General features: G+C 40.2%; 2 protein-coding genes across 3 annotated transcripts in view; one reads left to right on the top strand and one right to left on the bottom strand.

Moving 5' to 3' along the window:
* Positions 1 to 1808: 1808 nt before the first annotated feature.
* Positions 1809 to 10613, top strand: LOC131347494 (uncharacterized). Its single transcript, XM_058381580.1, has 5 exons — positions 1809 to 4385; positions 5360 to 5521; positions 6869 to 6950; positions 7177 to 7332; positions 7445 to 10613. Exons 1-5 carry the CDS (start codon positions 4178 to 4180, stop codon positions 7608 to 7610), a joined length of 774 nt encoding a protein of 257 aa, XP_058237563.1. The 5' UTR covers positions 1809 to 4177; the 3' UTR covers positions 7611 to 10613.
* A 2355-nt stretch (positions 10614 to 12968) lies between these two features.
* Positions 12969 to 25573, bottom strand: part of sun2 (Sad1 and UNC84 domain containing 2) — a 35596-nt gene continuing 22991 nt past the window's right edge. For both annotated transcript variants that reach the window (XM_058381572.1, XM_058381571.1), the window contains 17 exons: positions 23640 to 23757; positions 23432 to 23547; positions 23087 to 23251; positions 22475 to 22534; positions 22267 to 22360; positions 22027 to 22088; positions 21743 to 21852; positions 21446 to 21559; positions 21207 to 21260; positions 18003 to 18046; positions 17713 to 17863; positions 17366 to 17590; positions 15692 to 15776; positions 13892 to 14007; positions 13614 to 13781; positions 13368 to 13460; positions 12969 to 13195 (listed from right to left, as the gene is read on the bottom strand). In XM_058381572.1, the coding sequence (XP_058237555.1) occupies positions 13079 to 13195; positions 13368 to 13460; positions 13614 to 13781; positions 13892 to 14007; positions 15692 to 15776; positions 17366 to 17590; positions 17713 to 17863; positions 18003 to 18046; positions 21207 to 21260; positions 21446 to 21559; positions 21743 to 21852; positions 22027 to 22088; positions 22267 to 22360; positions 22475 to 22534; positions 23087 to 23251; positions 23432 to 23547; positions 23640 to 23757 (1892 nt within the window). In that variant the 3' untranslated portion in view covers positions 12969 to 13078. The remainder of the gene's footprint in view (positions 13196 to 13367; positions 13461 to 13613; positions 13782 to 13891; positions 14008 to 15691; positions 15777 to 17365; positions 17591 to 17712; positions 17864 to 18002; positions 18047 to 21206; positions 21261 to 21445; positions 21560 to 21742; positions 21853 to 22026; positions 22089 to 22266; positions 22361 to 22474; positions 22535 to 23086; positions 23252 to 23431; positions 23548 to 23639; positions 23758 to 25573) is intronic.

The raw sequence follows: 25573 nt of genomic DNA, 5'->3' as shown, positions 1-25573 counted from the left end.
GATCCAAATTAAGTCCATTTTAGTTCCAAGTTGTAACACTACAAAAAGTGGAACTTTCAACTGGTAGAACCTGCTCTAAATAAACAACAACATCCATGAAGGTTTCCAAACTTATAAGAGAGGTAGAATATGGTATGTTTGAGGGATACCGGCCAAAAACCTGAACCAGCACCAGTTTAACCCTTGAGCTACAAATAAATATTCCAGAAGTTCTAAAAAACTTTTAAACTAATATTATTCAAAAATACCAGGTACATACATAACAAGGAATTGTGTCTGCATCTCATTATCTCAGTTGCACATCTAGAATATCTAGAATCAACAATGCAAATAGTTCTTCCAATAACAAAAGATGTATCTGTTATATAAGCGCAGGAGTTCTATCTAAGCCTCAGTACTGGATTCCGATCCCAGCTGTCTAGACTGATGGACCTCTGCTTGTTAATTCTTGCTTCAGGTAAGTCTTATTCTTCAGTTTTAATATTCTGTACCATTTTGTCATCCTGAGCCCATTACACCATGACTCACAGTGTAGAACTAGACGAGCTTATTAAACTATTCTTTATGGTGTTCTTGAGGAAAATAACATAAAAAATTGCTTTATCGTTGTTGGCTTCAGGTGATTCAGGATTGAAAATGTTTTCAACTTCTAACTGCTCTAATCGAAAACAATTGGAATGTGGTTTACACGTAGATTTCTATCATAAACATGCCACGATGAACTGCTTAGCAAATGAAAACATCTTGCATATGGGCATATTTCTGTATTCATATATTAAGCTGGATTATTAATCCTATTTATGGAGATTTTTACTCAGTTCAAGTTTCAAATTGTCTCCTGGCAGATAAACGTGAAGTAAAATTACTATATAAATACAGTAATACCTCACACATCCACGAGGTTATGTTCCAGGACCCATCGCAAATGATGAGGTTTCGTGGATGTACGGTGGAGTCACTAAAAATGCTAATACTGTACTGTATATGCTTATTTATTGAGTTTAAACCCTAAATATGACCCCAGTCATGCTCCCAAAACACTTTAATTTCATTTAAAAGTTAGCTTAATACATTACCCTTAAAAAATAAATAAATGTTTGATGTAAAAATAGAGTATAGTATTGCCTGTATAAAAACCCAGGAAAAAATTACTGAGATCACTTATTCACGGAATATATGTGCATGTTGAATCGAGCACAAGGGGCGGGGAGATGAACCATTACATCATGCATTCAAAGCATCGTAGCTACCAGCCAAACAGCAGTTAGGTAAAACTGTTAATGCTCTGTGATTGGCTACTTCCAACCCTTCCAGCCAATAGCGTGTTGTAATGTGGTTTGTGGTACTGGCAACGTTCAATATCATTAAAATAACATTTATATTTTATTTATATTGATATTTTGTTGATTTTACTTTTGTATTTATATTACTAAATTAATAAACTAAATTTTTCTTAATAATTTTGCATTAAAAAGCATGAAAATGTATAAATGGCCACGAAATTAGCCGTAAACACTTTTGGCGGGTCTGCAAAAAATTCGGAGATGCAAATTAGTTTGGTTCCAAATTTCGCGGATCAGTGAAGTCGCGAATCCTGAGACGCGGATCTGCGAGGTATTACTGTGTATATATATATATATATATATATATATATATATATATCACATAACTCATAGATTTACTGAGACATTTTCATTGTCTTTTCAAATTGCACTAATCTCCAGACACTTAAATCATATAATTGAATCTTTTAATAAAAAGAGATATAACCAATAGCTATATTTAAATATTTGTGATGCTGTTATATAGTCAAACCCTGGTTGCAGCTTTGTTCTCATGATTCTGCTTGTTTATCTTAAACTCCATTCAACACAATTAGCAGTTTCGGAGTAAAGGAGGACAATATATATGCAACTTAGGCCGATCAGGTATAACATTCTGAGCAGTGCCAGGTGAAGTGAATAAGACTAATTATCTCCTCATCATGGCACCTGTTAGTGGGTGGGATATATAAGGCAGCAAGTGAACAATTTGTCCTCAAAGTCGATGTGTTAGAAGCAGGAAAAATGGGCAAGCATAAGGATTTGGGCGAGTTTGACAAGGGCCAAATTATGATGGTGGATAGAAGACTGGATCAAAGCATCTCCGAAACTGCACCTCTTGTGGGGTGTTCCCGGTCTGCAGTGGTCAGTATCTATCAAAAGTATCCTTAAAGGATCTGCTGCTAACATCTTGGTGCCAGATACCACAGCACACACCTTCAGAGGAGTCCATCATGCCTCAGCGGGTCAGAAAGCACAATTGCGAAACTTTATCATTTACTGGAAATCAACAACACTGAGGCTAAAATACAACATGACAATAGCTTCAAGGCATGTGGATTGCATCTCTATGCAAAGTTGGGACTCATTTGCCTACCCAGGCTCGATAAAAGGGTGACATTCACTCTAGCTAGCTAGGCGTTTGTCAGCAAAGGAGACTGATTTTACTGATTTCTCAGGCAAAGTTGAAAGACAATAAACCAATTTCCATGTCAAATTGGTGTAATATACGTACGAATAGTTTGTTGATTTTGTTTGTTTGTTTGTTTTTCTGCCAGAATTCAGTGACTAAAGAATATAATGTATAAGAATAAACTCTGAGTATAAAGAGGAAATCATCCAGTAACTGAGGTTATGGTTTATTAGGTAATGTCACACACTCAGACGGAAAAAAAATAAAAATAACATGTTTTTTTTTATATCTCTATGTGAGTGTGTTGTGAACTTAACAAATCTCATGAATGAAGATTCCTTCTTTGTGCATTAATAATGTCATAAATGATGATCATGCTAGCACGAGCGTGAACAGACAAACCAATCCACCATCTTTTACTAAACGATATAATCACATTAACAGCAATTGAAATGGATTTATTTTGCTTCAGAGAACAGAAAATGTTACAGCTCCTTCAAGGTCTATAGGCCAGAATGTAGAAGTGCAAGGTAGAATTTTGACCAAACTAAAAGTGATATGTTTATTCTTCTGTAAACACAGTGATGACAATGAGTAGGAGTAGGTCCTTCTACACCACGTCTTTTGACACCATGTCCTCCAACACCACAGAGACTGACACTATCCTGCCCACCACCACCAGTGTCGCTGCCACCAATCTAACCACCACCCTGCCCACCACTTCCACCATCACTGTCATCACTGCCACCAATATGACCACCACCCTGCCCACCACTACCACTACTATGGTCACTGCCACCAATATGACCACCACCCTGCCCACCACTACCACTACTATGGTCACTGCCACCAATCTGACCACCACCCTGCCCACCAACCTGCCCACCAATACCACCACCACTGTTGTTGTTGCCACCAATCTGACCACCACCCTGCCCACCACTTCCACCACCACTGTTGTCGCTGCCGCCAATCTGACCGCCACCTTCACGACCAACAGCATCCTGACCAACACCACGTTGAGCCTGTCGTGTCAGAACGGTGGTCAACAAACTAACGGATTTTGCATCTGTCCTGATGATTTCACTGGTCAATTCTGTGAGAAATGTACGTCCTTTTCCACTTCCATCATCTTATTCCAATAGAATAAGAGCTCTTTAAATTAAGTGTAGCTTGTTTTACTTTACTTTCTTTTACTAACAACAACAACATGGCAAAATGCTTTGTGAAGAAATTCCTTCATGAGCCAAAAATCTTTTAAATGCCACCTGACCCTGACTTTATACAGTACATGTGCTGTTGTGTATGTAGCATTTTGCTCATTTTTTTCTGGTTTTAAAACTCAACGTAAAAAGACAGTAGTTTAGACAGTTTTAAAACAATTATTAAAAGCTCTATATAAATCAAGTGAATTGAAATTTTTACTAGTGAATAATAACAGTGGCATTTTATGGGATAAATATAAACTGCTCAAAAAATAGCAACAATAAGGGAAGATTTAAAATCACACATTGGGTCTCAATGAATGAACTATTCAGGCTGAAATATTTTTTACTAATATACATGGTGTAATTCATTGAAAATAAATTGATGTGTCAATGGAAACCAAAATCATCAACCCAATGATGGTTGGATTCAAAACCGCAGCGAAAATCTAAGTAAAAAATTTAAATTACAAGCTGATCCATGCTGACCTTGATGAATTTCTGAACAGCAACCCTTGATGCAAGTCAGTAGTTTATATTCATTTTCTTTTTTTTTCTCCTCTATTCTTATTACAGCTTTATATAACAGAATCCAACAAAGTGCCATTTCTGAAGCTCCTCCTCTGGACAGCCTGTCAGCCAACAGAATAAAGATAAATAACACCTTCGCTATTCAGGCTGACCAGATGCCCATCGATGTCCAGATGGACATCAAGCTTCCACAAGGTACAGTATTTTACAGCACTGGTAGACTGGTATTCCCACCTCACACCCAGTGTTCCCTGGAAAAGGCCCCGGAATTACCATGACCCTGATGGAATAAAGCCATTAAGTTAATCGTGTACGACACACTGAGCTTCAATAGACAATTATTACAGCGTATTAAGTATAAAAGTAGACGCAAGACTGTTATTCATATCTCAAGTCAAGTCTGTGGCACATCACCACCCGATCTCACTCAGCCGCTAAGCGGCGGCTCAGAGCATGTGCATGCCAGCTCATAGATCTGGACTGTTGGGGCAACAGTGGCTCTAAAGTCAAGGCTCTGGGTTACTGATCAGAAGGTCAGGGGTTAAAGCCCCAGCACAACCCCAGAAGGGGTTAAAGCCCCAGTCTCTGCTCTCGGGGGCAGTATCAAAAATAACCATGCACTCTGACCTGGGCTTCCTAACAAGCTGGGATATTTGAAGACAGGAAGTCTTCTTCTTCTTCTTCTATTCCAATTCTATAGGTCCAGGAAACTTTTTAGAATTTCTCCGGCAGTCAAGATTGACCTGGTTGGAGTCTCTGTGGCTGAGGATGGAGCACATGGAGATACGTGAGATCACTGTGGACAGAACCACCTAGAATCCATGAAGCTGCAGTTACCATCAGATTCCATCAGTGAACAGCTGATAACTTTAATATGACAGAGTTTATGTTTAAACTAATATAAATTTCCTGGCTGCACTTTTGGCTCATGTGGAATACACAGTTATAGACGGGAAATGGTTTATAATCACACACTCCGGTGTCACCCAGATGAGGATGAGTTGAAAGTTTCTCTGAAGGTTTCTTCCTCATATGACCTCACACACACACAGAACTGTATAATAACTGTACAATTCCACAGTAAAGACATAAAAGATTCAAGACATTTTAGTATCTTGCTGAAACTTACATCATCATTTCCTTTGTTTTTCTTTTAATTGCCTTGACAGACACCGAAGGCACCAAAATTGGCTTTGTGCTCTACAATAACGATCAGTTCTTCGGATCCCAGGCCTTCCAGCCGTCACTGGACCTGAAACAGACGAGTGATCAGTGGACACTTGGAGAAGGACAAGGCCCTGAAGTACATTCAGTTAATGATGAGGACTCAGGTACGTGAATGAACCCAAGAAGTCCAGAGTTTTGTGATCTTAAAGATCTTAAAGTGGTGGATTGTAACATGTTAGAAAACTGGCTAGATATGTGGGAGCTAAACTAATTTATTGTCAATTCTAAGTTTAACAGGTAGCCAGTGCAGGTAATATTGAGGTTATATGATCATATTTTCTTGATCTGGTAAGAACTCTGGCAGCTGCATTCTGGACTAACTGTAGCTTGTTTATTGAAGATGGAAGACAACCACCTAGTAATGCATTACAATAGTCCAGTCTGGAGGTCTTGAATGCATGAACTAACTTTTCTGCATCAGATACAGATAAAATGTTCCTAAGCTTGGCAATATTTCTAAGATGGAAGAAGGCTGTTTTTGTAATATTGGAAATATGATTTTCAAAGGACAAGTTGCTGTCTAATATTACGCCCAGGTCTTTCACTGTTGAGCTAGTAATAAGTAATATCTCTGTCTTATCAGAATTTTGTAATAGAAAATTATCGGTCATCCAATTTTTAATATCTTTAACACACTCAGTTAATCTAGACAAATTGGATATTTCATCTGGTTTTGATGAGATGTATACCTTTATATCATCGGCATAACAATGGAAACTAATCCCATGCCTTTTATTGATGTTACCCAATGGAAGCATTTATACCAAGAAAAGCAGAGGTCCTAAAACTGATCCTTGTGGGACCCCATATTTCACTGGCACTACACTGGACAGTTCTCCATTTAAATCTACAAAGTGGTATGGATCTGATAGGTAGGATCTAAACCATTTTAATGCCTGTCCCTTCATATTCCTAATTAGGGTCTCAGGGATCTGCTGGAGCCTATCCCAGCACACATTGGGCAGGGGTTACACCCTGGACAGGTCACCAGGGCTACACATATAGATAGACAACCGCACATACTCACACCTTTGGGCAATTTAGAATTACCAATCAACCAAAAGTACATGTAATGTACTGTGGGTGGAAACCATAGTAAACAGGGGAAGAGCATGCAAAGTCCACACATAAAGGCCCCTGCCTATTCGAACCTGGGATTCGAACCCTAGATCTTCTTGATGTGAGGCAACACCACTAAGCCACCGTGCTGCCCAAAGTAAGTGTTTGCACTACTTCCTGGTAGCCACGTTCACCTGGAGCACGCTGTACGCTGCGCACATCTTCCTCCTGATCAAAAACACCATCTCGGGGCCACCGCGATACTTCACCAGCTTGTTGCTCGTCCTGGGATGGGGTGAGATTTAAATGGAATTTAAAAGAATGCGAGTGTCATGGGGCAGGAAATAAATTTGAACCCTCAGTGTTTTGAAAATTCTTTTCTTCATCTCCAGGTCTTCCTGCAGTGGTGGTGGGAATCTCTTTAGGATTCACATACCAGATCCAAAACCCCTTAAACTACAGACAGGAAGCTCTGTGAGTGATACTGGGCTTTACTTCCTGCTTCATTCAGACTCCATGCCAGTGTTTCTGCCCAACATAACAAAGAGAAAAAAAAGAAAGAAAGAAAGAAATCTCATTTACAGAATGGAATAAAAATCATGTATGCACCATAGCAACAATCAGCTAAAGCAAGTTTCTAAAAGTAATTTCATGTTCTGTTTAATCTCGCTAAATTCTGTGTGTATGTGTGTGTGTGTAGCCATTGGCTGGCTGCAAGAGATCAGCAGAAAAGTTTGGATGTAATGAAGCCCATGCAGGGTTTTCTGCTGCCGGCTGCTGTCATGCTCCTCTTTAACATCGCAGTGCTCTTGTACTTCTCATACACCACCTGCAGGACCAACCCTGACCTCAACAGGTGTGTGTGTGAGACAATATCAAACAATATCGACCAAATATCATCTATCTAATGTTAAATAATCTTCCTCAGCTTCATCAGCAGGTAAAAAAGTGTTTCGTCTTTCTCCTAGCTCACAGGTCACTCCACTGCGCAACAAAATGCTCAGTTGTGTCTCCATGGCAGTGGTGCTGGATCATCGGCTACTTCCTGCTCCTGGAACCCAAACCCAAACATCCTCGCCTTCTGCCTCTTTAACACCACGCAGGTGTGAGCTTCAGCGGCTGGCTTTTTCCTAAATCGGCTTTTTAATAAAGTCATGTGTTCAGTTTAATTTATTTAACTCCTCAAGGGTCACTTTAGCGAGTTTTACACAAATTTAAACTACATTTCCATGACCAGGGCATTTCTCGCTATATTTTGCTTGTTGGGGTGGGAACGGTGAAAGTCCTCCATTAGGGAGGGAACCAGAATATCAGCCGCATTGACTACAACTCGAGGTGTCGACTTCCACTACAAACAGCAGGTTGGGATCAGGGTGACAGACTATCGGGCCTGTGGTGAAACTCTGCTTGAGTTTGGTGAAAGCGTCTTTGGCTTAATCTGTCCAGGTAAGTTTCTTGGGTTTTCCTTTAAGAAGTGATATGAGGGGCCCGGCTATGGTGCTATAGTTATGGCTGGATCTTCTGTAGAAGTTAGCGAAGCCTAGGAAGCGTTGCAGTTCCTTGATGTTTGTGGGTTCGCGCCAGATGGTGACAGCCGTTACTCTGGACTGATCCATCTCCACTCTTTCCTGTGAGAGCACATATCCCAGAATGGTTATCGTTTTTCAGTGGAATTCACATTTTTACAGTTTCACATATAGGGTGTTTTCTAGAAGGCAGGAGGGGACAGAACGGACATGTTTAACATGTTCCTCAAAGGAGGTTGAAGGAGCAATGTGGAGGGAGGCTAGTAGCCTTTTCCTTGCTGAATGTTTTCTGGAGATCATGGTATTCTTGTTGAAGGGCTACGAGAGAAGCCACCCCTGGATTTCGACAGACATAGTGAGACATGGAATATTGCTGTAGAAACAGGTATTGATACAATGGGTTGACCAGCATTTTAATTCCTCCTCCCTCCATGATACATGAGGGTCGTGTTGTTGTAATCACGGGAAACCCAAGATGATAGGGTTAGCAGAAGAGGAGATGATGAAAAAAAGACAGCTTCTCATGATGGAATAGTCCTATTTGTAATTCCAGTTGTGTGGTTTGGCGGGTGAGAAATCCCTCCCCTATGGGTTGATCGTTGATTGCTGTTACGCGTAGGGGAGGAGTACATGGCACAGTGGGTAGGTGTAGTTTTTTAACCAGGTTGCTGTCTATCAGGTTGACATCGCCTCCAGAGTCTATTAGTGCTGAGACAGGAAAAAGTTCATGAGCATAATGTAACAGGGCAGGCAGGACTATCTTAAAAACTGAGCTTTTATTTCCCACCTGTGACGTGGCTGGTTTTTCAAGGCATTGGTAGACTCGATGGCCGGATTGTCCACAGTAGGAGCGAAGTTGATATTGCGTTCACCACTGGCAGAAACAGGCAGAGGTCATACACGATGATACAAACAATGGCAGTGGTAAGGCTTGGTACATCATGAGAGAATGATATTTCACGTCTAATAATGGGTGCACGCTGATTTTATTTTAGGAAGTGTAGTTTGTGGGTGCTCGAATTCGGGAGTGCTCAAATTCGGGAGAGGGACATTAAAGTCATCTGTTGCTGCTTCTGACATTTTAGCGTTGACCGTGCCACAACAGAGATACCTGTTCATTACACCTCTCAGTCAGATAGTGTGCACACAGCGTTCCTGGACGTGGATGATCGCATCCACAGGCAGACTCTCAGTGTCCTGCTCCTCCGTGGTGATGATGGCATGTGATTAAAAAATCATAACAAACATATTTGAAAGGGGTGGACAAACGGGATTTCGAAAAAAAAGTGTGTGTGGGGGGGATGTCCCCCCTGTGGCAATTATGCCCCTGACTGTAGCCTTTTTTCTACCATCCATGCAGGCAAAGAGGGTTTCTGAGGCTGGAACCAGGTGTGTTTTTTTAATGTAAACAAACAAACGTCATACATTAGCATACTCTGATTAATCGCTGGCTTTGTGGAGAATCGTTCTCTCACGCTTCTTAAAATCCGCGGCTTGAATTGTTAATGAAATCAAGCCGAGTTGCTCTCTGATGCACGGAAATCAAATAATAAACATAACACAATTAGCCCAAATTTAATAAAAAAGATATATAATATTTGTTAAGAACACTTGAAAAAACAAAAAAAACATACAAAAACAAAAATATTGCTCATGCTTAAGTGTGCTATTACTTTTCATGCTGATAAGTACTGTAGTTTATTTTTATATTAATTTTTAAATGCATTTTTTACGGACTTCACTTCCTCATAACAAACATATTTGAAAGGGGTGGACAAACGGGATTTCGAAAAAAAAGTGTGTGTGGGGGGGATGCACGTACAGACATTTAAGAAGAGCGCACACACTAGTTCGTTTTTTCTCGGAGGTCATCGGTAGATGCCGTAAAAGATGTGTGTAAAACATCACTCCACTGATCTCAGTAGTATTATAAGAGGCAGTTTAGCTTATTTGTTAGCGCGCCAGCCGCCCATGCTGGAGACCCGGGTTCGAGACCCACTCGGAGTTGTATTTATATATTATTTGAGAATTTCTTGCAATAGCTTAAGCGACATATTCGCAATCACACTCGCATTGTCTTCTGGAAATGCAACATTCTAGTTCTCCTTCCTGTTGCATCACCTGTTCCCCATTTACCTTAACGTCTAGCCTTATAAACAGGGATCCTTGTGTTCCTGTCATTATTGATCTGTTCTGTGGTCGTTATGTTTTTTGCCATAGATTATTAGAAGGTTTTTTTAGATCTAGGTTTTGTTTTAGTTCCTTGCCACGCCATGTCTCGTGTTTATGTTAATAAAGCAGTGCTTCATTTTATCCCGCATTTGGGTCTTACTCCATGGCCTGCAGGCGCACGCACCACCACGGAAGTCCGGGTTGGAGGCCCGGTCGTGACACAAACACTTGATTGCTTTTCATTTTTTTTAAAGAAAGAAAAGCTCTAATTGGTGTCTGAAAAAAAAATTGTAGAAATCAACATTCCTAGCAAGAAAACGTTCTTTTGTTCTATTTTATTACATGTTTTCCAAATTTCTGATTTCTATTTCTATATCTGAATTTTTCTTAGCCTGAAAAAATAATTCAATTCAATTCAATTAAATGAACATTGTCACACAAAGCAGCTTTACAGAAATAATATACATTCAGCAAATAAACAATAGAATTTTACATTTAAATCTGACGCAAAAATTGTTTTTTGAGTTTGTTTGTGTGAACGACATGTTTACTAGCCAGACTTCTTAAATTCTTGAACAGAAATTTAACAGAATTACTTTTTTTGTTGAAATAAAAAATAAAGCTGGTGATTTTGATATCAACACAACCTTTTTAGTTACACAATCATTTAAAAAGTCCATCATGTTGCTTAATGAAATGATTCAGAACAATTTAGGAATTGGAAGAACAAATTGTAAAAAAAAAATAAATAAAATAAAATAAAAAATAAAATAATAATAATAATAATAAAAATACAAATTGAGTTTTCAGTTTGGGTAGAAATTATTAAAATGAATGAAATGAAATTTATCATGACAAATACAGCCTAGTGCACTTTGTTGAGCCACGCCCACTTACACAACATCATGACACTTCTCCAAATCAATCACTTCAGCAGAAACTCCTCATAATTCTATACAATCGAAAGAAACACAAACAGTTATGAGGTAAAATAACCGCACGCTTCGGGTATAAAAACTACACTGCCAGACACTCACATCTTAAAAGAAGCAAAAGCTTTAAAATAAAATTATTCAGAAAAAATAAATTCTAAATGCTGATGATAAATAAAACAACTTGTGTGTCATTTTGTTTTTCTTTCTAATAACGGTACCTGTATAAACTCTACGAGTTAAAATACTGTCTAAGGTTTAGGAATAAGAAACTCATGAGCTTAAGAAAAAGGTTTTAAATATTCAAGTTTCAGCTTCAGCAGAAGATCGAGGTGTGTGAACGTCATCATGTACAGAAAATTCTGCTTCTAAAAAAAAATAAAAAATAAATTTTTTTTATAGGTTTTGAGCATGAATGCGACAATTTCAAGAAATATTTTGAAACATTTCAACAATAAAATTTTTACACTTTGGAATTTTTGCTGTTATATACATATATAAAACACTGACAGCTTCATATTCGGTAATTATTAAAGCTTTACGAATTGAAATACGTTTCTGATCAAATTATTTTTAGTTTAGATTGCTAAAAACGGATAAACAGCCTGGTTCGAGGTGGCTAATGGATAAACTCGGCATCTCTTCAGACGAGAAACGAACTGAAATATAAAAACTCGATTGTCTGAAGCAAAACTTGTGTAATAATAATAGCATAAAAATAATATACGCAGTAAACTGAACACTGTTTGTGCGGTCCTAAATTCTACACAGTAACGTATCACATAAAAGCTGAAACGAATTGAAGCTTCGGACAAAATTCTAGCTCGTGACCTGCGATTGGGAAGCTAAAAGTGGTTCGGTTAGCTAAACGTTTGTGGTTAATTCATTTGAAAACCATCAGATGAACCTGAAGCTTCACCTCAGGTGAAATTTCTAACATGAATTCAGAATTCACTAATGTATGTGCAGAAGCAGAGTACAGAAGAGTTATGTTGAATAATGGGTAATAATCAGGTAATATTGAGTGCACGACCCTTCATCTGGTGAGAATTGGGACACTAAAAAAATCTCCTGGACATTCAAATAAATTTTTATAATATTTTATAAAATATTTTATAATTTATGCGGATTTATTATAGAGCGTATCGCTAACTCTATTCACGATATCCAAAATGAAATAATATTCTGCTGTGTTAAATGTAGCTATAAATGAATAAAAAAGTTTGTTTGTTAAAAAAAAAAAAAATAATTCAAATAGTCGACAAATTGCTGTGGTGTAAAAGGAATAAAATGATTTTTAAACATTAATCAACACTCCGCTTAATCAGAACACATCCTCATTGATTATGGGTTAAAATATTCTGGAAAAAAAAGTAATGCTAATAATAATGATGTGTTGTATATTGAACATACAAATTTTTTTCATAAAATGCTTTAAAATTTGTATTTCAAACACACAAAAATAACACATTTCAGACAAATATATACAAACTTGAACCACAAAACCTCTGAACCGGTAACTGGATTGAGGTGGGGGAAAAAAAAAAAAGTCAATACTGCTGATAAGAAGAGCATCACTTTTTAACTTTAGAAGATGCTCGAATTTGTTATGCACTTTCCTTCGATAAACGTCATACCAATAGAAAGAAAATAAATCACAAATCGTCAATAAATAAGAAGTACATTCCTTAGGAGAACGTTGGCAAATAGTGCAAATGGAGAAATCTTTTTTTTTCCTTTTTATATGAATCTATTTTTTAAACAATATATATTAGCATAAACTTCATTCGTAAACATGTTCGTAACACTGTAGTCGTTTGATCAGCATTTGACAGGTAGCTGGGTGGGTAGGTGTGTGTGTGTTGGATATCTCGATATTTCATCTCGATGGTTTAGCGTTCCTGACATTGAGGCTAAACATTCAAAAGATTTTTTATAGGTACACCTCCGTCTTTCCTTTCCTTCTGTCTCTTCAGGTGGACGCAGGCTGGCCATGGACCCTGAAGCGATACACGCAGGTGTACTCAGGGTGACCCCAGTTACTGAGGATCCTCAACTCCACCAGTCTGAACATGTCAGAGAGAGAGTGCTGAAAAACACACACACACACACACACACACACACACACACACACACACACACTTATTTAAAGATAAAAGCTTACATATAGTGTGTGTACTCATTGGTTGGGGTCAGTTTTCATCTGATTATGTAAGAACATGATGTTTAAGTGATTTCTTCCCCTACTGATGCTGTCCTACCTGCACTTGGTAGGTCTGGATGGATTCTCCGTCCTGATCATAGACGAACGTTCCGAGAAGTTTCCCTTCCTCATTCTCGTTGTTGACCATTCCCTAAAAGAAATCAGGCGGGTAAAAAATGTAATACTCGGGCAACTTGAGGGGACGGGACAAGGGAAGGGGGGCTGGGGGGTTGGGCAACGAGGCGCAAGACGTGGTTTATTAGTGTGTTTTTTCTGTCATTTTGACGTGTGTGTTTAAACTCACGTAAACGGCGAAGTCTTTGGGAGCGCTGTCTATGTGTCCGGTCGGGGAGAGAACACGGGGCAGGTGCTCCAGGGTGACGTGGGTGATGTGTACAGCGTGAGACAGAGCGATGACCAGGAAACCTTCAGAACCACTAAACGGCCAGCACTTACCGGGGTAGAGCTCGGGCTGTGGGGAGAGAGAGACAGACACACACACACACAGCCATTTAATTTTCTGCATTCAGAATGTATTGGCAGGTAAACTGCTGGAATTGTGTGTGTGTGTGTGTGTGTTACCTGTATAACAGTGCGAGGGCTTTCTGAAGGATACCACAGAGGAAATCCAAACAGGCTGATACACGCTGATCTGGTGTGAAAGGTCTCTGAGCAGCGAGTGTTTATCACACTGGCACCTTCACACATCACACACACACACACACACAGAAATCTTAAACTACATCAAGTGAAAGTCTGGGATAAAAGCAGCATTTCAGACAAAAAAAGATCGAGCAAAATCTGTTGAATGTTTAACATCTGGGAGTTTTTATTGTTTTGCTAATCCTGGGTTTTTAGCCTCTTTTAGACGTGAAGACTCACTTCTGTGTGTGTGTGTGTAGTTGCTCAGCTCTGTGTCCCGCATGCGATCCAAAACAAAAACGATATCATTTCTAAATAAAGGTTAGCAGTCATACTCGATTTTCTACTCCTGACCTTTCCACAACCGCGCCTCATGCTAGCTTTTTAACGTGTGTAGATAATCTTAAGCTCAAACCGTCTGCCTGAACTGTTTAGCCCCTGGCATGCGACACTGGAATCCCAGCTGTAGACTGAAACCACCAAAACCAACCACAGAACGCCACAGGAGGGGTTTCCTACCAGTGTCCGTAAAACTCTATAACTCCTCCCCTTTCTGTTATATAACACCATGTGCAATATTATATACCGATCAGCCATAACATTATGAGCAGTGAGAGGTGAAGTGAATAAGACTGATGATCTCATCATGGCACCTGTTAGTGGGTGGGATATATTAGGCAGCAAGAGAACATTTTGTCCTCAAAGTTGATGTGTTAGAAGCAGGAAGAATGGGCAATGTGATGGCTAAGATGACTGGATCAGAGCATCTCCAAACCTGCAGCTCTTGTGGGATGTTCCTGGTCTGCAGTGGTCAGTATCTATCAAAAGTGGTCCAAGGAAGGAACAGTGGTGAACCCGGCGACAGGGTCATGGGCGGTCAAGGCTCATTGATGCATGTGGGGAGCGAAGGCTGGCCCGTGTGATCCGATCCAACAGACGAGCTACTGTTGCTCAAACTGCTGAAGAAGTTAATGCTGGTTCTGATAGAAAGGGGTCAGAATACACAGTGCATCATAGTTTTGAGTATTCCCTGATGGCTGTGGCCTCTTTCCGCAGGACAATGCTCCGTGCCACAAAGCATAAATGGTTCAGGAATGGTTCGATGAACACAACAACAAATTCCCCAGATCTCAATCCGATCCAACATCCGTGGGATGTGCTGGACAGACAAGTCTGATCCATGGAGGCTCCACCTCGCAACTTACAGGACTTAAAGGATCTGCTGCTAACATCTTGGTGCCAGATCCCACAGCACACCTTCAGGGATCTAGTGGAGTTCATGCCTCAACGGGTCAGTGCTGTTTTGGCAGCAAAAGGAGGAGGACCAACACAATATTAGGCAGGTGGTCATAATGTTATGGATGATTGGTGTATACAGAATATTTCATTAATATTTTATATTTCATTTTTATATATTTTTTTCTTGTAATCTGAAGCAGTTTCTGGCAAAAGAATTTCCTTATTTATATCTATATATGTTAGAAATACAGCTGTCAAGCCCGAAGATGTAAAGAAAGAAAACGGAGGTCAGTTGATACAGCAGTACAACTCGTTCTATATGAACACTTTAGCTAAGTCTAACATTTTTATACAGAAATCATCCTTAGAAGCGTATTCACTCTCAAAATAAAAAAATAAGTGAAAGTAACAGAAGGAACAGAACATTTGTTGTTTTTAATAGTCATATAAATACTGGGTCAGGTTTAACACTTAACCCCGGTGTAAAGGTTAATAGGGTACCTGAAGACTCCAGCGCGTAGTCGGCCATCCCGATCCCGTCGGCCCTGTGGAGGCTCAGCGCCCTGCGCACGATGCCTTCGACATCCTGTGACATCATAAATTAGGACAACATTTATCATGTCACGGAGCGACAGAGTAAACAGGGCAGTGTGTATGTTCTGCAGAGGATAATGTGGATAATAAAAACAGCTCAGAGAGGGCCTGGGAAAATACACACACACACACACCAAGGACTCTATATTTACTGTGGGAAAGTGGATGTGAAAGCACTTCTGTATACACGTGTACATATATGTACAGCCCGCTCCAAAAGTACTGGAACAGCAAGCTGGTATTAACATCTGGATGTGTGAATCTACATAAACCGAGAATAGGAAAAACTACAGGAACAGTCTCAAGGGGGAGAAAGTGAAACGTCAGCGACGTCACAAAGCTGATGGTTTTTTCTTCTGCGACGTTTTTCCGAGTGTTTTGGATCGCTGTCTCGCTGCATGACGAAGTTCTTACTTCTCCATTTTACTTTCTTTCTACAGGTTTAAAAAGAAATGACAGAGTTTCATATTTTAATTCATATTTATCCCCTAATGAGCAAGCCAGCCAGAGGCAATGGCAGTGAGGGGAAACTCCCTGAGACGATAGGAGGAAGGAACCTTAAAGGAACCGGACTCAGAAGGGAACCATCGTCCTTCGGGAGACTCCGGAGCATGTGTGCTATAAATCATTTCTCTTATAGATCTCTATACAGTCAACAGGAACTGTGTAACCAGGAGCTTTGGAGCAATTTATAAGCATGAAAGTCGTTTCTGAATTCTTTATAATTTTAACATAAATAAGGGGCTCACGCAGTTAAGGCTCTGGGTTGTTGAGCAGTGGATTGGGGTTCAAGCCCCAGCACCACCAAGCTTAACCCTCCCTGCTCCAGGGGGTGCTGCTCCTGCTCCAGGTGCCTGGCCCTGTGCCCTGACCCCAAATTTTCTTTTATCCTAGCGTTAGTCCTGAGCCAAATCATTCGAGCCACATGATTTGGCACAGGTTTTACGCCGGATGCCCTTCCTGTCGCAACCCTCCCATTTTTATCCGGGCTTGGGACCGGCACTGAAAGTTAACTCTACAGTGGCCGGGGTGGCGCCCTGCCCGTGAATCGAACCCGGGCCGCGGCAATGACAGCGCGGGATCCTGTCGCTGGACCACTGAGTTCATCACAGAATTCCACTGTGCTGTGATGTATGTGTGGCAATAATAAAGGCTTACTCCTCTCAGTTCTTCTTCTGAATTCCTTCCTGCCGAATCCATCAAATGCTCAGTGATGGAGAACTGACCACAGAAACAAGTGAAGTGATGAGACTCCAAGCTGAAAGTCCTTTTTTCTCAGCTTCAGAACAGGGAACTCCATGTTGGTTTAATCTTTTTAAACACCAAATGCAGTCTTGGAGGTGAAACTGAGAGTAGATGTTCAGCACTATTTAATGTTTAAACAAATCGGACTAGCGAGAAACACCTGTCAGTCGTGTCTTCTGATATTTTTGCTCGCCTAAAATCGGGCAAGTTCTGTATCATTTCACAGATCTACATATAAACACCAGAGAAGGAAAATCCTATTCTCTCGTCTTATATTCATTATTTTACCTCAGTAAATAAGTGCAAATAATGAAGTGAGTGGGCACACACACACACCGTTACGGTGACTGCTCCCACTCCTTCCTCCTGCAGCGTCGTTCCCACCGTCCTCCACACATCTCTTCTCTCCTTGTCCTCCCGCTCCTTTCCCAGTCGGTCCAGGATTTTCTTTTCCAAGTCCTCCAGCGCCCTCTGCAGCTCAGGATGCATCACTGCATCAGGCTGGGACTGACCAGAAAGGGACATCTGCTGGAGCAGCCAATCAGAGAGCTCGGCCTTTGACTAGAGAACGGAGGGAAATAATCAGTATGTTAAGTCCTGCATGGTGCATCACAAGTCCCCGTTGCACAGTCAGCCACGATGGTGGATGATGTGGTCAGAAAGGTGTTTGTGAGAGTGTGTACCTTTCTGTTCTCAGATTCCTGAGTGTCCATTCTGCGACTCAGGTGTTCAGACGCTGACTGAAGTTTGGACATGTCCAGTTTCAGATCAGAAAGCTGATTCTGCATGCCCCTGGTCTCCTCTTTAATCAGGCTGCGATGCTCCGAGTCGACACTAGATGGAGAAAAACACAAAGGACACACTGATTTAAAACTAATAATAATAATAATAATAATAATAATAATAATAATAATAATAAGCTGTGGTTCAGTAAAACACTGAGGAAGCAGGAAGGCTGAAATGTGCCACTTACTTCCTCGCTTGAATTCTCAAGTCTTGCACATCCATTTGCAACATCTACACACACACACACACACACAAATAGACCATGCATTACATGTGATACTGGGAATGTATGTAACTGCTATAAATAAGTACAAAAGAAAGCAAGTGTGTGTGTGTGTGAGAGTATGTGTATGGGCTGTGTATGGGGGTACGTATATAAGGGTGTGTGTCTATATTAATGAGAGTATGTGTATGGGAATGTGCATATAAGCGTGTGTGTGTGTGTGTGTATGCATGGGAGTATGTCTATGTGTGTGTATAAGAGTGTGTATGAGTGTATGCAAGGAAGTATGTATATAAGAGTGTGTGTGTATGCATAGGAGTATGTGTGTGTAAGTACGTATATGTGCGGGTATGTAAGAATGTGTATGGAAGTATGTTTGTATGTGTGTGTGTATGGGTTAATTTGTATTAATGTGTGTGTGTGTATGGGTTTATTTGTATTAATGTATGGGTGTGTGTGTAAGTATGTTTGTGTGTGTGTGGGGGGGGTATTTGTATTAATGTATGGGTGTGTGTGTAAGTATGTTTGTGTGTGTGTGTGTATGGGTTTATATGTACTAAAGTATGTTTGTGTGTGTGTGTGTATGGGTTTATTTGTATTAATGTATGGGTGTGTGTGTAAGTATGTGTGTGTGTTTGTGTGTATGGGTTTATTTGTATTAATGTATGTGTGTGTGTGTAAGTATGTTTGTGTGTGTGTGGGGGGGTTTATTTGTATTAATGTATGGGTGTGTGTGTAAGTATGTTTGTGTGTGTGTATGGGTTTATTTGTATTAATGTATGGGTGTGTGTGTAAGTATGTTTGTGTGTGTGGGGGGGGTTATTTGTATTAATGTATGGGTGTGTGTGTAAGTATGTTTGTGTGTGTGTGTGGGGGGTTTATTTGTATTAATGTATGGGTGTGTGTGTAAGTATGTTTGTGTGTGTGTATGGGTTTATTTGTATTAATGTATGGGTGTGTGTGTAAGTATGTTTGTGTGTGTGTGTGGGGGGGGGGGTTATTTGTATTAATGTATGGGTGTGTGTGTAAGTATGTTTGTGTGTGTGTGTGGGGGGGGGGTTATTTGTATTAATGTATGGGTGTGTGTGTAAGTATGTTTGTGTGTGTGTATGGGTTTATTTGTATTAATGTATGGGTGTGTGTGTAAGTATGTTTGTGTGTGTGTATGGGTTTATTTGTATTAATGTATGGGTGTGTGTGTAAGTATGTTTGTGTGTGTGTGTGTGTGTGTGGGGGGGGGTTTATTTGTATTAATGTATGGGTGTGTGTGTAAGTATGTTTGTGTGTGTGTGTATGGGTTTATTTGTATTAATGTATGGGTGTGTGTGTAAGTATGTTTGTGTGTGTGTGTGTGGGGGGGGGGGTTATTTGTATTAATGTATGGGTGTGTGTGTAAGTATGTTTGTGTGTGTGTGTGTGGGGGGGGTTATTTGTATTAATGTATGGGTGTGTGTAAGTATGTTTGTGTGTGTGTATGGGTTTATTTGTATTAATGTATGGGTGTGTGTGTAAGTATGTTTGTGTGTGTGTATGGGTTTATTTGTATTAATGTATGGGTGTGTGTGTAAGTATGTTTGTGTGTGTGTGTGTGTGTGGGGGGGGGTTTATTTGTATTAATGTATGGGTGTGTGTGTAAGTATGTTTGTGTGTGTGTATGGGTTTATTTGTATTAATGTATGGGTGTGTGTGTAAGTATGTTTGTGTGTGTGTGTGTGTGTGGGGGGGTTTATTTGTATTAATGTATGGGTGTGTGTGTAAGTATGTTTGTGTGTGTGTATGGGTTTATTTGTATTAATGTATGGGTGTGTGTGTAAGTATGTTTGTGTGTGTGTGTGTGTGGGGGGGGGGTTTATTTGTATTAATGTATGGGTGTGTGTGTGTAACTATGTTTGTGTGTGTGTGTGTGTGGGGGGGGGGGGTTATTTGTATTAATGTATGGGTGTGTGTGTAAGTATGTTTGTGTGTGTGTATGGGTTTATTTGTATTAATGTATGGGTGTGTGTGTAAGTATGTTTGTGTGTGTGTGTGGGGGGGGGTTATTTGTATTAATGTATGGGTGTGTGTGTGTAAGTATGTTTGTGTGTGTGTGTGTGTGGGGGGGGGGTTATTTGTATTAATGTATGGGTGTGTGTGTAAGTATGTGTGTGTGTGTGTGTGTGTATGGGTTTATTTGTATTAATGTATGGGTGTGTGTGTAAGTATGTTTGTGTGTGTGTATGGGTTTATTTGTATTAATGTATGGGTGTGTGTGTAAGTATGTTTGTGTGTGTGTGGGGGGGGGGGTTATTTGTATTAATGTATGGGTGTGTGTGTAAGTATGTTTGTGTGTGTGTGGGGGGGTTTATTTGTATTAATGTATGTGTGTGTGTGTGTAACTATGTTTGTGTGTGTGTGGGGGGGGTTTATTTGTATTAATGTATGGGTGTGTGTGTAAGTATGTTTGTGTGTGTGTGGGGGGGGTTATTTGTATTAATGTATGAGGGTGTGTGTAAGTATGTTTGTGTGTGTGTGTGTGGGGGGGGGTTTATTTGTATTAATGTATGGGTGTGTGTGTAAGTATGTTTGTGTGTGTATGGGTTTATTTGTATTAATGTATGGGTGTGTGTGTAAGTATGTGTGTGTGTGTGTGGGGGTATTTGTATTAATGTATGGGTGTGTGTGTAAGTATGTTTGTGTGTGTGTGTGTGTGGGGGGGGTATTTGTATTAATGTATGGGTGTGTGTGTAAGTGTGTGTGTGTGTGTGTGGGGGTATTTGTATTAATGTATGGGTGTGTGTGTAAGTATGTTTGTGTGTGTGTGTGTGGGGGGGGGGGTTATTTGTATTAATGTATGGGTGTGTGTGTAAGTATGTTTGTGTGTGTGTATGGGTTTATTTGTATTAATGTATGGGTGTGTGTGTGTATGGGTTTATTTGTATTAATGTATGGGTGTGTGTTTAAGTATGTGTATGTGTGCGTGTATGGAATAATGTGTGTGTGTATATGCAAGTACATTTGTGTGTGTATGCGCGCGCATGTGTAAGTATGTTTGAGGATGTCACCATGTGAGAATGTCTGTGTATGGGTGTGTGTATGTGTACGTGTAAATGTGCGTGTACGTTTGAGTGTGTGTGTGTGTGTACGTTTGAGTGTGTGTGTGTGTGTGTGTGTGAACGTGTGTTTCCTCACCTCATATGTGCGCTTCTGCTTTTCTCCCTCTTGTTTTAGTAACTTGATCTCTTTCTAAGACAGCAGAGAGAAAGGGTTAATATTACACAAACACTTCCCTCAGATATCAGGAGACACGTTTAACACCAACTCCAAACACCACACAGATACGAGGTGCAGAACAACGAGCAGGAGCAGACTGGGGCTGCGTTCACACACAACTCTACATTAAATATCCGGATCACTAAATTCACTCTCACCATCACATCCTCCAAATCCCTGCCTCTGTTCTCCAACCACCTGACCTCTCGCTCCTGCAGGTCAGCGTAGAGCTCGTCTTTCAGAGCCGCTAAAGACACCAGGGCATCGCTCTCCTGAGAGAGAGAGAGAGATACAGAGAGAGAGAGAGAGAGAGAGATACAGACAGAAAGAGAGAGAGAGACAGAGAGAGAGATACAGACAGAAAGAGAGAGAGACAGAGAGAGATACACCAGAAGTCAGAAGCTCTGTGGAATAAGTTGTTTCTTCTAATGCACTGTGGAAGTGATGTCACTTACACGAGGCTGAGTGTGTGTGTGAGTGTGTGTTGTGGGGCGGGGCTGAACTGGAGGAGCTCGAGCTGGACGAGGAAACAGGGCAGTAAGATACGGGTACCAGTACCACACACCTGTAACGACACACACCTGCTTTCAACACCATACACCAGAACACACACCTGCAATTACTCAGATATGAGGCGTCAGTATATTGCTTATCTTCTGACCATACACCTGCAGCAGCTCATCATGAAGCAGGTGAAGGTGTGTATCTACACACACACACACACACACACAACACTCACCGAAAAGCAGCAGGACCAGAAGGAGGAGGAGGAGAAGAGCCTTCCTCATACCTGCAGTGCACCTGACGACAAATAAAAAAAAGTGTGATAATGCAGCACAGGCACACACACAGAGACACAGACTAACAGACGGATGTACAGACAGACAGACAGACAGGCAGATAGACAGGGAGAAACAGACTGTTAGACAGACAGACACAAACCCATATACAGACAGACAGGCAGACACACACAGCGTACCTGCTGAGCAGAGAAACATCAAGCAGAGACATTCCAGATGTTATACTGTACCACGCCACCCCTAGCCAGAAATACACCACTGCAAAGGCCCGAGCTGAACAAACAAATAAATAAACTACATTACAGTTAATCACAGTGAGAGAGGTGATGGTGTTAGGCAGAGTGTGTGTGTGGGTATATGTTAGTGTATACTGTACGAATCTCAGACCTAGGGCGGTCAGTGCGCTTCGGCCGGGCATCTTTTCATCTGCGGGCGTGTGAACAGGGCCTGGGGACAACATACAGAACACTGAATACAGCTGAACAGTCGGGAGAAAGGGTTCGAGTTGTGCTCCTCTGGCAGATTCATAAAAACAATAAACAAACAGTAAACATATTTACAGCAAAAAAAGGGAACGGCAGTGTTTAAACACAAAGTACAACAGGATGGACTCTTTTTCTGAAATTTTAGCGCAAGTGCGTGCCACAACTTTACATCACCCTCATCCTCAGCCCTGAGGCCCAGATGAGCGAGCAAACAGAAGTGAACAACCAAGACAGACAGGAAACAGGAAGATGCTGTGGTTGAGTTGAGAGAATAACCCAACATACACACGCACGCACACACACCACACACACTGCCCTTATTTCATAACTATATATAAATATGACTCATCAGTGAAGATGTATCGTGACACCCCTGCTCTAGATACACACAATACGCTAATTTGATGTCTTAATTAATTTCATTCCTTTTGATACATCCTATTAAACTCAGTTTCTCCCCCTCCACACACACGCGCACACACACACACGCACACACACACACACACACACTCACAGGTGGTGGTGCTGTGCGGGGTGCTACTCCGGTTGTATCCTTCCTCTGATGAAGAATACCCCGAAGAGAATCCCGATGGATCCATGTGAGTCGAGGTGCTCGGGGCTGAAGCGCTCAAAGGGGTGATGGTGCTGCTAGGAGCTCGGAAAGGAGAAATCTTCCTCGCTGGTGAGATACACAAGCAGACGAGATAATATTTGTACTCGAACAAAAGCTTGAGAAAGAATGGCACGGAAAACAGAACTTAGCTAAGCGTGTTTATGACACAGGTGTGAGTGACCAATGACGAACATCTTAATAGAATTAACTTGAAAAGAGTAGCAGTCATGTTGCATCAGGACTGACCTGTGAGGAACTTGCTCAGGCTTGGGTTCTGGGATTTGCTCACATCGCCGCTGATGCTGCCGGCGTTAGGAGAAACCCTGCCCCCTTTGCGTGGTCCAGTTTTCCTCTTGAAGACCCTGTGATATTAGGAGATGCACAAAGAATGGTATGACAACAGCGCTTATTGAGACAATACACACTCTTCTGACACACACACACACACACACACCTCACGGGACTCTCTCTGTAAGAGATTTGTCCCACAGACCCGGTAGAGCTTGTGCTCGCCGTGTCGTCGTCATGAGGGTAGAGTCTGCTGGACACCAACCGGGCACTACGCCTCGACTCTACAGGACGAGAGAAAAAGGGGGCTTGGTTTAGTCTGAAATCAAATGATCACCTTGATCAAGTCAAAAAAGCATTTAAAATAAGAAATATCTGATGTAAATTATGCTTAAAATTAACAAGACCATGCTTTGTTTACCCTTAAGTGTTAAATAATAATGTATACATTTTTAAGAATAATAAATTATAATGCCACTCAATATGTAATCGTACATGTACAGTAACAAAAAAAAAAAAACAAGTGGAAGCTTCATACATCATCATCAATAATCTGCATGATACACCCTAGACATTATCCTCTCCATGATCCCTCTCCCAGTCTGTGTAATATATCTTACGCCCAAAATGTTTGTTTCACACAGTCTGCACACACACACACACACACACACACACTTTGCAGGAACCTGTTCACTTTCATTCTTATTGTTTGCTTTAAAACAAGATCTTGGAGGCTGTGGAGTGTTTAAGCACTATTTTGCAGGAACTGGCAACCCTGTGGTTAACTGTCCTGGTTCTATTAGTGCTGCTGATACCATGAATCTACTGACCTCTACACTACACTACACTTCACTACCTTGTAGTTCTGCTCCACCCTGCTACATTTTCTATCTATCTATCTATCTATCTATTAATTTCATCTCGATTATATTGACATCCAAAAGGTATTCGGAAATCAGGGGAATCTACGTGATGTCCGCCATATACCCTGGAGACGTGCTTTAAAGAATATTAATTAATTAAGAAAAGATCGATAGATATCCGTTACACCCAGAACAATCAACTGTTATTGATATAAAAAAAGTTTGGTTATGCCAAAGTACTGTGCTTACTGTCGTAAGGTTACATAATTCTATCATTTAAAAAAAAAAAAGGGTAATATTTTTACACAACAATTTCTTATTAAACAATGAAAATAAAATCATAACAAACTCAACAAAATATTCTACTCTTATAAGATCACACAAAAAAACCAAAATAAATAAATAAAACAAATAAAACTATAATAAAGTAAATAAAATAAAATCTATAATAAAATAAATAAAAATACAATAAAATAAATAAATATAATAAAAAAATCTATAATAAAATAAATAAATAAAATACATTTAATTCCTTTTTTTTTTTAAATCATATATGCTGATAATTGCTCATTTTTCTTTTAGAAACAAATGCGTAAAGGTACCAGAATTATCTGCCAATAAATCTCATATTTAAGAAATACTAGATAAACTGTCTGTTAAGATGTCACAATTCAGGATTTTGTATAATAATGTAAGAATTCAAGTGCTAAAAATAAAACATAACATTAATTAAAACCAAAAACAAGCCATGATAGTTAGAAGTTCTGTTAATTTCATCATAAATGTGTCTAAGACATGAATAAATGTTAATTTCCACTATTTCTAACTCCAACGCGCCACATTCCCTCAAGGCAAAAATGCTAAATATTTACTACAGCGTACACGTTAGCTTAATGCTGATATTTTACCACTGCATATTTTCATAGCAGTCAACCAGTCCCACATAGTAACACACACACACACACACACACACACACACACTCCACCACACTGTTTTGTTGTCAGGAGCAACACCAAGCCAAAACATCTGAAGGGGATTTTATTGCTACCACCAATCCAACAAGTATCTATAAATAAAGCAAAATAAGACGTATGAATTAAAATACCCTCAAAAATCTCTCTTAAGACGCTCTAAAGTATAATCGCAAAGAAAATCCTAATCCTGTTACCTCCGGCTAATCAGAACTCCGTGCTATGTTTCGCAAGCAACAGATTAGCCGATAGCAGGATGGCTGAG

This window comes from Hemibagrus wyckioides, linkage group LG27 (genome assembly GCF_019097595.1).
Source record: "Hemibagrus wyckioides isolate EC202008001 linkage group LG27, SWU_Hwy_1.0, whole genome shotgun sequence".
Lineage (NCBI taxonomy): Eukaryota > Metazoa > Chordata > Actinopteri > Siluriformes > Bagridae > Hemibagrus > Hemibagrus wyckioides.
Note: the sequence above shows the minus strand (reverse complement) of the source record. Positions and strands in the feature narration are given on the sequence as shown.

What these genes read in the sequence shown, in the direction of transcription:
- LOC131347494 (XM_058381580.1), top strand. Translation starts at nt 4,178, where the DNA reads ATGCAAGTCAGTAGTTTATATTCATTTTCTTTTTTTTTCTCCTCTATT. An exon ending in GGACATCAAGCTTCCACAAG is followed by an intron (nt 4,386 to 5,359) that starts GTACAGTATTTT and finishes TTGCCTTGACAG; the next exon opens with ACACCGAAGGCACCAAAATT. An exon ending in AACTACAGACAGGAAGCTCT is followed by an intron (nt 6,951 to 7,176) that starts GTGAGTGATACT and finishes GTGTGTGTGTAG; the next exon opens with CCATTGGCTGGCTGCAAGAG.